We start from the raw sequence: 14,334 nt of genomic DNA on the forward strand, positions 1-14,334 counted from the left end.
CAGTGAGAGCTCCCAGTAGGAGCCTGCGGGCCTCTCCCGCTCTGCACTGTACATGAAGGAGAGATGTATACTGTCAGACCAGTGAGAGCTCCCAGTAGGAGCCTGCGTGCCTCTCCCGCTCTGCACTGTACATGAAGGAGAGATGTATACTGTCAGACCAGTGAGAGCTCCCAGTAGGAGCCTGCGGGCCTCTCCCCCTCTGCACTGTACATGAAGGAGAGATGTATACTGTCAGACCAGTGAGAGCTCCCAGTAGGAGCCTGCGGGCCTCTCCCCCTCTGCACTGTACATGAAGGAGAGATGTATACTGTCAGACCAGTGAGAGCTCCCAGTAGGAGCCTGCGTGCCTCTCCCCCTCTGCACTGTACATGAAGGAGAGATGTATACTGTCAGACCAGTGAGAGCTCCCAGTAGGAGCCTGCGGGCCTCTCCCGCTCTGCACTGTACATGAAGGAGAGGTGTATACTGTCAGACCAGTGAGAGCTCCCAGTAGGAGCCTGCGGGCCTCTCCCCCTCTACACTGTACATGAAGGAGAGCTGTATACTGTCAGACCAGTGAGAGCTCCCAGTAGGAGCCTGCGGGCCTCTCCCGCTCTGCACTGTACATGAAGGAGAGATGTATACTGTCAGACCAGTGAGAGCTCCCAGTAGGAGCCTGCGTGCCTCTCCCCCTCTGCACTGTACATGAAGGAGAGATGTATACTGTCAGACCAGTGAGAGCTCCCAGTAGGAGCCTGCGGGCCTCTCCCGCTCTGCACTGTACATGAAGGAGAGATGTATACTGTCAGACCAGTGAGAGCTCCCAGTAGGAGCCTGCGGGCCTCTCCCCCTCTACACTGTACATGAAGGAGAGATGTATACTGTCAGACCAGTGAGAGCTCCCAGTAGGAGCCTGCGGGCCTCTCCCGCTCTGCACTGTACATGAAGGAGAGATGTATACTGTCAGACCAGTGAGAGCTCCCAGTAGGAGCCTGCGTGCCTCTCCCGCTCTGCACTGTACATGAAGGAGAGATGTATACTGTCAGACCAGTGAGAGCTCCCAGTAGGAGCCTGCGGGCCTCTCCCCCTCTGCACTGTACATGAAGGAGAGATGTATACTGTCAGACCAGTGAGAGCTCCCAGTAGGAGCCTGCGGGCCTCTCCCCCTCTGCACTGTACATGAAGGAGAGATGTATACTGTCAGACCAGTGAGAGCTCCCAGTAGGAGCCTGCGTGCCTCTCCCCCTCTGCACTGTACATGAAGGAGAGATGTATACTGTCAGACCAGTGAGAGCTCCCAGTAGGAGCCTGCGGGCCTCTCCCGCTCTGCACTGTACATGAAGGAGAGGTGTATACTGTCAGACCAGTGAGAGCTCCCAGTAGGAGCCTGCGGGCCTCTCCCCCTCTGCACTGTACATGAAGGAGAGATGTATACTGTCAGACCAGTGAGAGCTCCCAGTAGGAGCCTGCGGGCCTCTCCCCCTCTGCACTGTACATGAAGGAGAGATGTATACTGTCAGACCAGTGAGAGCTCCCAGTAGGAGCCTGCGGGCCTCTCCCGCTCTGCACTGTACATGTAGGATAGATGTATACTGTCAGACCAGTGAGAGCTCCCAGTAGGAGCCTGCGGGCCTCTCCCCCTCTGCACTGTACATGAAGGAGAGATGTATACTGTCAGACCAGTGAGAGCTCCCAGTAGGAGCCTGCGGGCCTCTCCCGCTCTGCACTGTACATGAAGGAGAGATGTATACTGTCAGACCAGTGAGAGCTCCCAGTAGGAGCCTGCGGGCCTCTCCCCCTCTGCACTGTACATGAAGGAGAGATGTATACTGTCAGACCTGTGAGAGCTCCCAGTAGGAGCCTGCGGGCCTCTCCCGCTCTGCACTGTACATGAAGGAGAGATGTATACTGTCAGACCAGTGAGAGCTCCCAGTAGGAGCCTGCGGGCCTCTCCCGCTCTGCACTGTACATGAAGGAGAGATGTATACTGTCAGACCAGTGAGAGCTCCCAGTAGGAGCCTGCGTGCCTCTCCCGCTCTGCACTGTACATGAAGGAGAGATGTATACTGTCAGACCAGTGAGAGCTCCCAGTAGGAGCCTGCGGGCCTCTCCCGCTCTGCACTGTACATGAAGGAGAGATGTATACTGTCAGACCAGTGAGAGCTCCCAGTAGGAGCCTGCGTGCCTCTCCCGCTCTGCACTGTACATGAAGGAGAGATGTATACTGTCAGACCAGTGAGAGCTCCCAGTAGGAGCCTGCGTGCCTCTCCCGCTCTGCACTGTACATGAAGGAGAGATGTATACTGTCAGACCAGTGAGAGCTCCCAGTAGGAGCCTGCGGACCTCTCCCCCTCTGCACTGTACATGAAGGAGAGATGTATACTGTCAGACCAGTGAGAGCTCCCAGTAGGAGCCTGCGGGCTCTCCCCCTCTGCACTGTACATGTAGGAGAGATGTATACTGTCAGACCAGTGAGAGCTCCCAGTAGGAGCCTGCGGACCTCTCCCCCTCTGCACTGTACATGTAGGATAGATGTATACTGTCAGACCAGTGAGAGCTCCCAGTAGGAGCCTGCGGGCCTCTCCCCCTCTGCACTGTACATGTAGGAGAGATGTATACTGTCAGACCAGTGAGAGCTCCCAGTAGGAGCCTGCGGGCCTCTCCCCCTCTGCACTGTACATGTAGGAGAGATGTATACTGTCAGACCAGTGAGAGCTCCCAGTAGGAGCCTGCGGACCTCTCCCCCTCTGCACTGTACATGTAGGAGAGATGTATACTGTCAGACCAGTGAGAGCTCCCAGTAGGAGCCTGCGTGCCTCTCCCGCTCTGCACTGTACATGAAGGAGAGATGTATACTGTCAGACCAGTGAGAGCTCCCAGTAGGAGCCTGCGGGCCTCTCCCCCTCTGCACTGTACATGTAGGAGAGATGTATACTGTCAGACCAGTGAGAGCTCCCAGTAGGAGCCTGCGTGCCTCTCCCGCTCTGCACTGTACATGAAGGAGAGATGTATACTGTCAGACCAGTGAGAGCTCCCAGTAGGAGCCTGCGGGCCTCTCCCCCTCTGCACTGTACATGAAGGAGAGATGTATACTGTCAGACCAGTGAGAGCTACCAGTAGGAGCCTGCGTGCCTCTCCCGCTCTGCACTGTACATGAAGGAGAGATGTATACTGTCAGACCAGTGAGAGCTCCCAGTAGGAGCCTGCTGGCCTCTCCCCCTCTGCACTGTACATGAAGGAGAGATGTATACTGTCAGACCAGTGAGAGCTCCCAGTAGGAGCCTGCGGGCCTCTCCCGCTCTGCACTGTACATGAAGGAGAGATGTATACTGTCAGACCAGTGAGAGCTCCCAGTAGGAGCCTGCGGGCCTCTCCCGCTCTGCACTGTACATGAAGGAGAGGTGTATACTGTCAGACCAGTGAGAGCTCCCAGTAGGAGCCTGCGGGCCTCTCCCGCTCTGCACTGTACATGAAGGAGAGATGTATACTGTCAGACCAGTGAGAGCTCCCAGTAGGAGCCTGCGGGCCTCTCCCCCTCTGCACTGTACATGAAGGAGAGATGTATACTGTCAGACCAGTGAGAGCTCCCAGTAGGAGCCTGCGGGCCTCTCCCGCTCTGCACTGTACATGAAGGAGAGATGTATACTGTCAGACCAGTGAGAGCTCCCAGTAGGAGCCTGCGGGCCTCTTTCCCTCTACACTGTACATGAAGGAGAGATGTATACTGTCAGACCAGTTAGAGCTCCCAGTAGGAGCCTGCGTGCCTCTCCCCCTCTGCACTGTACATGTATGAGAGATGTATACTGTCAGACCAGTGAGAGCTCCCAGTAGGAGCCTGCGGGCCTCTCCCCCTCTGCACTGTACATGAAGGAGAGATGTATACTGTCAGACCAGTGAGAGCTCCCAGTAGGAGCCTGCGGGCCTCTCCCCCTCTGCACTGTACATGAAGGAGAGATGTATACTGTCAGACCAGTGAGAGCTCCCAGTAGGAGCCTGCGGGCCTCTCCCCCTCTGCACTGTACATGAAGGAGAGATGTATACTGTCAGGCCAGTGAGAGCTCCCAGTAGGAGCTTGCGGACCTCTCCCCCTCTGCAGCGATGGAATTCCAGTTATCCAGAGACTTTGCCAGGTCTGGCAGCTCCCACATCCTCCCAGTGTGCCAGGACATTGTGCCTGGTGAATGCGAGGAAGGGCCTGGGGGGGTCACACTTACATCACTGGAGCATGACATCTGTCTCCCAGCTCTTATTGTCCCCAAAATAGATGTCTGCCGTGTCCTATCTCCATGCCAGGCCGTAGTGTTAGTACCTGGGCTTCCCCTGGCTGTGCTGTATCCTATCTCCATGCCAGGCCGTAGTGTTAGTACCCGGGCTCCCCCTGGCTGTATCCTATCTCCATGCCAGGCCATAGTGTTAGTACCTGGGCTCCCCCTGGCTGTATTCTATCTCCATGCCAGGCCGTAGTGTTAGTACCCGGGCTCCCCCTGGCTGTATTCTATCTCCATGCCAGGCCGTAGTGTTAGTACCCGGGCTCCCCCTGGCTGTATTCTATCTCCATGCCAGGCCAAAGTGTTAGTACCCGGGCTCCCCCTGGCTGTATCCTATCTCCATGCCAGTCCGTAGTGTTAGTACCCGGGCTCCCCCTGGCTATATCCTATATCCATGCCAGGCCGTAGTGTTAGTACCCGGGCTCCCCCTGGCTGTATCCTATCTCCATGCCAGGCCGTAGTGTTAGTACCCGGGCTCCCCCTGGCTGTATCCTATCTCCATGCCAGGCCGTAGTGTTAGTACCCGGGCTCCCCCTGGCTGTATCCTATCTCCATGCCAGGCCGTAGTGTTAGTACCCGGGCTCCCCCTGGCTGTATCCTATATCCATGCCAGGCCATAGTGTTAGTACCCGGGCTCCCCCTGGCTGTGCTGTATCCTATCTCCATGCCAGGCCGTAGTGTTAGTGCCTGTGGTCCCCCTGGCAGAGCGGTGTCCTGTCTCAGTGCCATGCAGTAATTTTAGTACCCGGGCTCCCCCTGGCTGTATCCTATCTCCATGCCAGGTCGTAGTGTTAGTACCCGGGCTCCCCCTGGCTGTATCCTATCTCCATGCCAGGCCATAGTGTTAGTACCCGGGCACCCCCTGGCTGTATCCTATCTCCATGCCAGGCCGTAGTGTTAGTACCCGGGCTCCCCCTGGCTGTATCCTATATCCATGCCAGGCCATAGTGTTAGTACCCGGGCTCCGCCTGGCTATATCCTATATCCATGCCAGGCCATAGTGTTAGTACCTGGGCTCCCCCTGGCTGTATCCTATCTCCATGCCAGGCCGTAGTGTTAGTACCCGGGCTCCCCCTGGCTGTGCTGTATCCTATCTCCATGCCAGGCCGTAGTGTTAGTACCCGGGCTCCCCCTGGCTGTATCCTATCTCCATGCCAGGCCGTAGTGTTAGTACCCGGGCTCCCCTGGCTGTATCCTATCTCCATGCCAGGCCGTAGTGTTAGTACCCGGGCTCCCCCTGGCTGTGCTGTATCCTATCTCCATGCCAGGCCGTAGTGTTAGTGCCTGTGGTCCCCCTGGCAGAGCGGTGTCCTGTCTCAGTGCCATGCAGTAATTTTAGTACCCGGGCTCCCCCTGGCTGTGCTGTGTCGGATCTCAGTGCCAGGCCGTAGTGTTAGTACCTGGGCTCCCCCTGGCTGTGCTGTGTCCTCTCTCCATGCCAGGCCGTAGTGTTAGGACACAGCACAGCCAGGGGGAGCACGGGTACTATCTCCATGCCAGGCCGTAGTGTTAGTACCCGGGCTCCCCCTGGCTGTATCCTATCTCCATGCCAGGCCATAGTGTTAGTACCCGGGCTCCCCCTGGCTGTATCTTATCTCCATGCCAGGCCGTAGTGTTAGTACCCGGGCTCCCCCTGGCTGTGCTGTATCTGATCTCAGTGCCAGGCAGTGGTGTTAGTGCCTGTGGTACCCCTGGTAGAGCAGTATCCTATCTCAGTGCCAGGCCGTAGTGTTAGTGCCTGTAGTACCCCTGGCAGAGCAGTGTGCTGTCTTGGTGCCAGTGCCAGGCAGTAGTGTTAGTGCCTGTAGTCCCCCTGGCAGAGCGGTGTCCTATCTCAGTGCCAGGCCGTAGTGTTAGTACCCGGGCTCCCCCTGGCAGAGCTGTGTCTTGTCTCAGTGCCAGGCAGTGGTCCTAGTGCCTGTGGTCCCCTTGGCAGAGCTGTGTCCTGTCTCGGTGCCAGGCAGTGGTGTTAGTGTCCGGGCTCCCCCTGGCCTCCTTTACTGATGAATCCACTCTCTCTGGCACCCACTAGATAGGGATATTCCGGTATATTAAGAACAATGGCCCTCATTCCGAGTTGTTCGCTCGCAAGCTGCTTTTAGCAGCTTTGCACACGCTAAGCCGCCGCCTACTGGGAGTGAATCTTAGCATAGTAAAATTGCGAACGAAAGATTCGCAATATTGCGAAAAGACTTCTCTGTGCTGTTTCTGAGTAGCTCGAGACTTACTCTTCCAGTGCGATCAGTTCAGTGTTTGTCGTTCCTGGTTTGACGTCACAAACACACCCAGCGTTCGCCCAGACACTCCCCCGTTTCTTCAGACACTCCCGCGTTTTTCCCAGAAACAGCAGCGTTTTTTCACACACTCCCATAAAACGTCCAGTTTCCGCCCAGAAACACCCACTTCCTGTCAATCACATTACGATCACCAGAACGAAGAAAAAACCTCGTAATGCCGTGAGTAAAATACCTAACTGCGTAGCAAATTTACTTGGCGCAGTCGCAGTGCAAACATTGCGCATGCGCAGTTAGCGGAAAATCGCTGCGATGCGAAGAAAATTACCGAGCGAACAACTCGGAATGACCACCAATGTCCTCCTTGGACTTTTCCTCTGAACTAAGGAAAGAAGCAGCGAAGTTCTGCAGCGTTGCAGCATATGTCACTTGTCAGCGCAAAGCGTTTTCCAGGAGATGTCTGTGTATAGAAACAAATGTTTTCACCGCTGGCAGCCACTAGATGGCGTGGAACGGAGATTTTCCAATGTAGCTCCATTCGGGGCGCGATCGGCTGCCAGCGTCTACATTTCACCTCGCACCTACCGGGGGTGGCGAGCTGACATGTGTGAAAAGTGATCCTTTTGGGCGCCTATTAGTTTAGTCGTCAGATTTAGTTGCACCCGACACGAATAACGGGCGCGATAGGGGTCATCAGTTGTGTATCGCCCTTTGCGATCTCCGTCACTTTAGACGGGAGATCGGGCCGATAACATTTGAATTCTCTCCATAGAATGTGATGGCACGTAAGAGCCACTGGACCCATATACTGTACACACATTCACGCTAGGGGTCATTTTGTTGGGATCCAGTTATAACCCACCAGTATATTTTTGGATTGTGGGAGGAAATGAGATCACCCGGAGAAAACCCACACAGGTACGGGGAGAACATACAAACTCCACACTGGGCCATGGTGGGAACCCATGACCTGAGTGCTGTGAGGCAGTAATGCTAACCATTACACCATCCGTGCTGCCCAGTTTAATGGTGGGTGTGGCTTTGTTAATGGTGGGTGTGGCTTTGTTAATGGTAGGCATGAATATATTTAATAATAGGTGTGTTTTGGTATGGGTAAGTTTGGTTAAATTGGTGGGTGTGGCTTTGTTAATGATGGGTGTGGCATTGTTAATGGTAGGCATGAATATATTTAATAATAGGTGTGTTTTGGTAATGGTAAGTTTGGTTAAATTGGTGGGTGTGGCTTTGTTAATGGTGGGTGGGGCTTTGTTAATGGTTATGAATTTCTCATCCATATTATTACCAGTTATTAATGTTCACAGAGAATATTTGGACATTCACATCAGTCTCTGCTCCAGTGGAGCTTACACTCTATATTCCTACCACACGTACATGCACACACATACACAGGCACCCATCAGGGGGGTACTGGGGGCACAGCTTTGCCAGGACCAGCCTCTCTGGCAGAGTGGGGAGGGCCCGGGCCACTCATGCCGCCATCTGCCCGCCACCGTCCGTCCCTGTCCGTCTGCCACCACCGTCCGCTCTCTAATAAAGTGTCCCTCTCCAAACATATGGTGATACTCCTTATGCGCATAGGAATTTTTTTTTTTTAAATATTTATTTTAGATTTTTCTTTTATTTGTGGGGTGGGGGGCTGCTGCCTATTTTGTCAGTCCTGTGCCCCAAATTTTCTGCACACCACATCAGAGTTATTATTTTTGTTGTTAGAAGGTGTATGCAAATATTGATACTGGGAAAGCTACAGTATGAGTTCAGTGGCTGCATGTAGTATACTCCCAGTGGCGGATCCAGGGGGGGGGCATGCGGGCCTGTGCCCCCACTGTAATTTTTTTCCTGGATCCTCCTCTGTATACTCATATCCTAATATCTGCTTTCTAGGGTTCCTATTGGATGCAGTGCTCGTGTACGGGAATAAATCACAGTAATTGTATGATATAAACGTGTCAGTAGTGACCTGTCTCTCTATTCTCCCCATTATAACTCTGCATCTGTGACTTCTGCCTGTCTCACCCCAGACACCGCATCCCTAGAACACGAGATCTCGCAGGTGGGCGACTACCTGGACAGGTCAGGACTCCGCGGGAACAGGCGAGAGTAAGTGTCTGATTATTCTCACCATAGTTCTGTATATATGAGGAATAATTTGTCCCGCTTATCCCTGCACTGATGCCACACTCTGATAATGATCTGCTCTGTAGGCCCCTTATCCCTGCACTGATGCCGCACTCTGATAATGATCTGCTCTGTATGCCCCTTATCCCTGCACTGATGCCGCACTCTGATAATGATCTGCTCTGTATGTCCCTTATCCCTGCACTGATACCGCAGTCTGATAATGTATAATGGTCTGCTCTCTAGGCCCCTTATCCCTGCACTGATGCTGCAGTCTGATAATGATCTGCTCTCTAGGCCCCTTATCCTTGCACTGATGCCGCAGTCTGATAATGTATAATGATCTGCTCTCTAGGCCCCTTATCCCTGCACTGATGCTGCAGTCTGATAATGATCTGCTCTCTAGGCCCCTTATCCTTGCACTGATGCTGCAGTCTGATAATGATCTGCTCTCTAGGCCCCTTATCCTTGCACTGATGCTGCAGTCTGATAATGATCTGCTCTCTAGGCTCCTTATCCCTGCACTGATGCTGCAGTCTGATAATGATCTGCTCTCTAGGCCCCTTATCCTTGCACTGATGCCGCAGTCTGATAATGTATAATGATCTGCTCTCTAGGCCCCTTATCCCTGCACTGATGCTGTAGTCTGATAATGATTTGCTCTCTAGGCCCCTTATCCTTGCACTGATGCCGCAGTCTGATAATGATATGCTCTCTAGGCCCCTTATGCCTGCATTGATGCCGCAGTCTGATAATGGTCCGCTCTGTACGCCCCTTATCCCTGCACTGATGTCTCAGTCTGATAATGATCTGCTCTGTACGCCCTTATCCTTGCACTGATGCCGCAGTCTGATAATGATCTGCTCTGTACGTCCCTTATCCTTGCACTGATGCCGCAGTCTGATAATGATCTGCTCTGTGCGCCCCGTATACCTGCACTGATGCCGCAGTCTGATAATGATCCCCTCTGTACGCCCCTTATCCCTGCACTGATGCCGCAGGATACGCCTTGTGATGTGTCCCCGGACATCTGTCGTTGCGGACAGACGCATATAAGGCCGGGAATAATCACTATCTGATTGTACTTCCTGGGCTGTTCTCATTTATCCACCAATAGCATTGACACATAGGAAATGTGTATTGGGGCATTGGTCAGAGGTGGGTGCAGCCCACAGCAATAACAATTGTCTTGTTTCAGGCTGCGCAGGTGGATTGATACGGCGCTGTCGGCGGTACAGTTGGATGGGGACAGACACCATTTTGGGAAGGGGTCACTGGAGGCAGCAGTGTACAGGCTGGACTCTGCTGATGTGGTGAGTGGTATATCCTAGCCCACCCTTGTCCTCAGCCTGATTACCCAATGTCTAACGTCATTGTCCTGCTCTGACCATACGTTAATCCTTCTCTTCTACAGCTAAACTCTATTCCTGAGAGTCTGGGGGTCTCTCTGCATTTCCCAACACAGCTGTTAGAGACGGTGATGGATAAACCTGCCATGAGACTGTACGTGGTCCGACTCCACGGCCCTTCTCTCTTCCAGGTGACCCTTTCATTCCCCTACCCCGTCCCCACCATGGCGCGACCCCCCTACCCCATCCCAACCATGGCGCAACCCCCTGCCCACACCAGATGGGCCCCTCTGCTCTATCCTGTCGTGACCAGGCACTGTATACAGTATACGGGACTGTAATATATCCCGTCATCCACGCAGACAGCCTATAAAACCCCTGTAATGTCTTCCATTGCTCTGTGTACAGGATGCCGCAAACAGCACGCTGCTCGGAGATCAAGTGGTCGGCATCAGCCTGCAGGACACAAAGGTCACCAACCTCCCTGAGGATATAGTACTCACCTTTCAGCATCAGCCCATACAGGTAACCTCTCTTGTGTACTAGCTCTCCTATATGACTATATATGGAGCAGCTGCTTGCCCAGGTGTGGTAGAGTACCTGTTCTGGGTAATAGTTACCACACCTCTGTTATACAGTACCTGTCCCAGGTAACACCTATCTACACTATAACACCTGTCCCAGGTAACACCTATCTACACTATAACACCTGTCCCAGGTAACACCTATCTACACTATAACACCTGTACCAGGTAACACCTATCTACACTGTAACACCTGTACCAGGTAATACATCTCTACACTATAACACCTGTACCAGGTAACACCTATCTACACTATAACACCTGTCCCAGGTAACACCTATCTACACTATAACACCTGTACCAGGTAATACCTATCTACACTGTAACACCTGTACCAGGTAACACCTATCTACACTGTAACACCTGTACCAGGCAATACATCTCTACTCTATAACACCTGTCCCAGGTAACACTTCTCTACAATATAATACATGTCCCAGGTAACTCCTCTCTACACTAGAACACCTGTACCAGGTAACACCTCTCTACAATATAATACATGTACCAGGTAACACCTGTCTACACTAGAACACCTGTCCCAGGTAATACATCTCTGCACTGTAACACATGTCCCAGGTAATACATCTATACACTATAACACCTGTACCAGGTAACACATCTCTGCACTGTAACACCTGTCCCAGGTAACACCTATCTACACTATAACACCTGTCCCAGGTAACACCTATCTACACTAGAACACCTGTACCAGGTAACACCTATCTACACTAGAACACCTGTACCAGGTAACACCTCTCTACAATATAATACATGTACCAGGTAATACATCTCTACACTATAACACCTGTACCAGGTAACACCTCTCTACAATATAATACATGTACCAGGTAATACATCTCTGCACTGTAACACATGTCCCAGGTAACACCTATCTACACTATAACACCTGTCCCAGGTAGCATCACTCCCACCTGCAGCACCTCCTGCAGTATCAGTGACGGGTAGCACTTGTAGTGATGACTCTAGCACCCGGCACCTAGCCAGTGAGGAGGACGTGTGGTGTGTCGCTGCTGCAGCTGTACTCAGTACTCGCCTGTTCCGGGTGTTTGGAGAGTGTAAAGGCCGCACTGAATATGGTGCTATGAGACGTTTTTGTGGCCGGTTACACACCACACGTCAGGCGGGCGGTTTATTTCCCACAGCTCAGGCACAGTCTCTTCAAAGTGTTTATGGATAAGATGCAACTGTCACATCCCCTCCAGGTGGCCGGGGGCGGTCTCTTTTCGTCCCATCTACCCATTCTCCCCTGTGAGTGTGGAGATGGGAGAGAGAGCGCTGCACGGCTGTGAGAGATGGGAGAGAGCGCTGCACGGCTGTGAGAGATGGGAGAGAGCGCTGCACGGCTGTGAGAGATGGGAGAGAGCGCTGCACGGCTGTGAGAGATGGGAGAGAGCGCTGCACGGCTGTGAGAGATGGGAGAGAGCGCTGCACAGCTGTGAGAGATGGGACAGAGCGCTGCACGGCTGTGAGAGACAGGTGAGAGCGCTGCACGGCTGTGAGAGATGGGAGAGAGCGCTGCACGGCTGTGAGAGATGGGAGAGAGCGCTGCACGGCTGTGAGAGGACAGAGAGCGCTGTACGGCTGTGAGAGGACAGGAGAGAGCGCTGTACGGCTGTGAGAGGACAGGAGAGAGTGCTGTACGGCTGTGAGAGGACAGGAGAGAGCGCTGCACGGCTGTGAGAGGACAGTAGAGAGCGCTGCGCGGCTGTGAGAGGACAGGACACAGGAGAGAGTGCTGTACGGCTGTGAGTGATAGGAGAGAGCGCTGTACGGCTGTGAGTGATAGGAGAGAGCGCTGCATGGCTGTGAGAGGATAGGAGGGAGCGCTGCACAGCTGTGACAGGACAGGAGAGACCGCTGCACGGCTGTGAGAGGACAGGAGAGAGCGCTGCACGGCTGTGAGAGGACAGGAGAGAGCGCTGCACGGCTGTGAGTGATAGGAAAGAGCGCTATACGGCTGTGAGAGGATAGGAGAGAGCGCTGCACGGCTGTGAGAGGACAGAAGAGAGTGCTGCGTGGCTGTGAGAGGGCAGGAGAGAGCGCTGCACGGCTGTGAGAGATAGGAGAGAGCGCTGCACGGCTGTGAGAGATAGGACTGTGAGAGATAGGAGAGAGCGCTGCATGGCTGTGAGAGGACAGGAGAGAGCGCTGCACGGCTGTGAGAGACAGGAGAGAGCGCTTCATGGCTGTGAGAGGACAGGAGAGAGCGCTGTACGGCTGTGAGAGGACAGGAGAGAGCGCTGCACGGCTGTGAGAGATGGTAGAGCGCTGTACGGCTGTGAGAGGACAGGAGAGAGCGCTGCACGGCTGTGAGAGATAGGAGAGATTGCTGCACGGCTGTGAGAGATAGGAGAGATTGCTGCACGGCTGTGAGAGGACAGGAGAGAGCGCTGTACGGCTGTGAGAGGACAGGAGAGAGCGCTGTACGGCTGTGAGAGGATAGGAGGGAGCGCTGCACGGCTGTGACAGGACAGGAGAGAGCGCTGCACGGCTGTGACAGGACAGGAGAGAGCGCTGCACGGCTGTGAGTGATAGGAGAGAGCGTTATACGGCTGTGAGTGATAGGAAAGAGCGCTGCACGGCTGTGAGAGGACAGGAGAGAGCGCTGCACGGCTGTGAGAGGACAGGAGAGAGCGCTGCACGGCTGTGAGAGGACAGGAGAGAGCGCTGCACGGCTGTGAGAGGACAGGAGAGAGCGCTGCACGGCTGTGAGTGATAGGAGAGAGCGCTATACGGCTGTGAGTGATAGGAAAGAGCGCTGCACGGCTGTGAGAGTACAGGAGAGAGCGCTGCACGGCTGTGAGAGGACAGGAGAGAGCGCTGCACGGCTGTGAGTGATAGGAGAGAGCGCTATACGGCTGTGAGTGATAGGAAAGAGCGCTGCACGGCTGTGAGAGGACAGGAGAGAGCGCTGCACGGCTGTGAGAGGACAGGAGAGAGTGCTGCACGGCTGTGAGAGGACAGGAGAGAGTGCTGCACGGCTGTGAGAGGACAGGAGAGAGTGCTGCACGGCTGTGAGAGGACAGGAGAGAGTGCTGCACGGCTGTGAGTGATAGGAAAGAGCGCTATACGGCTGTGAGAGGACAGGAGAGAGCGCTGTACGGCTGTGAGAGGACAGGAGAGAGCGCTGTACGGCTGTGAGAGGACAGGAGAGAGCGCTGCACGGCTGTGAGAGGACAGGAGAGAGCGCTGCGCGGCTGTGAGAGGACAGGAGAGAGCACTGTACGGCTGTGAGAGGACAGGAGAGAGCGCTGCATGGCCGTGAGAGGACAGGAGAGAGCGCTGCGCGGCTGTGAGAGGACAGGAGAGAGCGCTGCGCGGCTGTGAGAGGACAGGAGAGAGCGCTGCATGGCTGTGAGAGGACAGGAGAGCGCTGCGCGGCTGTGAGAGGACAGGAGAGAGCGCTGCGCGGCTGTGAGAGGACAGGACACAGGAGAGAGTGCTGTACGGCTGTGAGTGATAGGAGAGAGCGCTGCACGGCTGTGAGAGGACAGGAGAGAGCGCTGCACGGCTGTGAGTGATAGGAAAGAGCGCTATACGGCTGTGAGAGGACAGGAGAGAGCGCTGCGCGGCCATGAGAGGACAGGAGAGAGCGCTGCAGAGGGCAGAAGTGAGCGCTGCGCGGCTGTGAGAGGAGACATAGACCTGTGGATTCCCTACACTGACGTCCCCTCTATATGGCTCCATTACTCTGTATACTGGGTCACGTGTCATCTCTGGGCACAAATCCTGTACTATGAATGAACCCATCCAGCAATATCTC

The 14,334-nt window shown here is 54.4% G+C and overlaps 1 protein-coding gene across 3 annotated transcripts in view; it reads left to right on the forward strand.

Annotated features, from left to right (window-relative positions):
- Positions 1-14,334, forward strand: part of LOC134969692 (adhesion G-protein coupled receptor G1-like) — a 165,904-nt gene that overhangs the window by 85,528 nt on the left and 66,042 nt on the right. For all 3 annotated transcript variants that reach the window (XM_063945801.1, XM_063945803.1, XM_063945802.1), the window contains exons 4-7: positions 8,521-8,599; positions 9,816-9,930; positions 10,032-10,157; positions 10,375-10,491. In XM_063945801.1, coding sequence (XP_063801871.1) covers positions 8,521-8,599; positions 9,816-9,930; positions 10,032-10,157; positions 10,375-10,491 — 437 coding nt within the window. The remainder of the gene's footprint in view (positions 1-8,520; positions 8,600-9,815; positions 9,931-10,031; positions 10,158-10,374; positions 10,492-14,334) is intronic.

The sequence above is a fragment of the Pseudophryne corroboree genome, chromosome 11, assembly GCF_028390025.1.
Source record: "Pseudophryne corroboree isolate aPseCor3 chromosome 11, aPseCor3.hap2, whole genome shotgun sequence".
In the NCBI taxonomy this organism is placed as follows: domain Eukaryota; kingdom Metazoa; phylum Chordata; class Amphibia; order Anura; family Myobatrachidae; genus Pseudophryne; species Pseudophryne corroboree.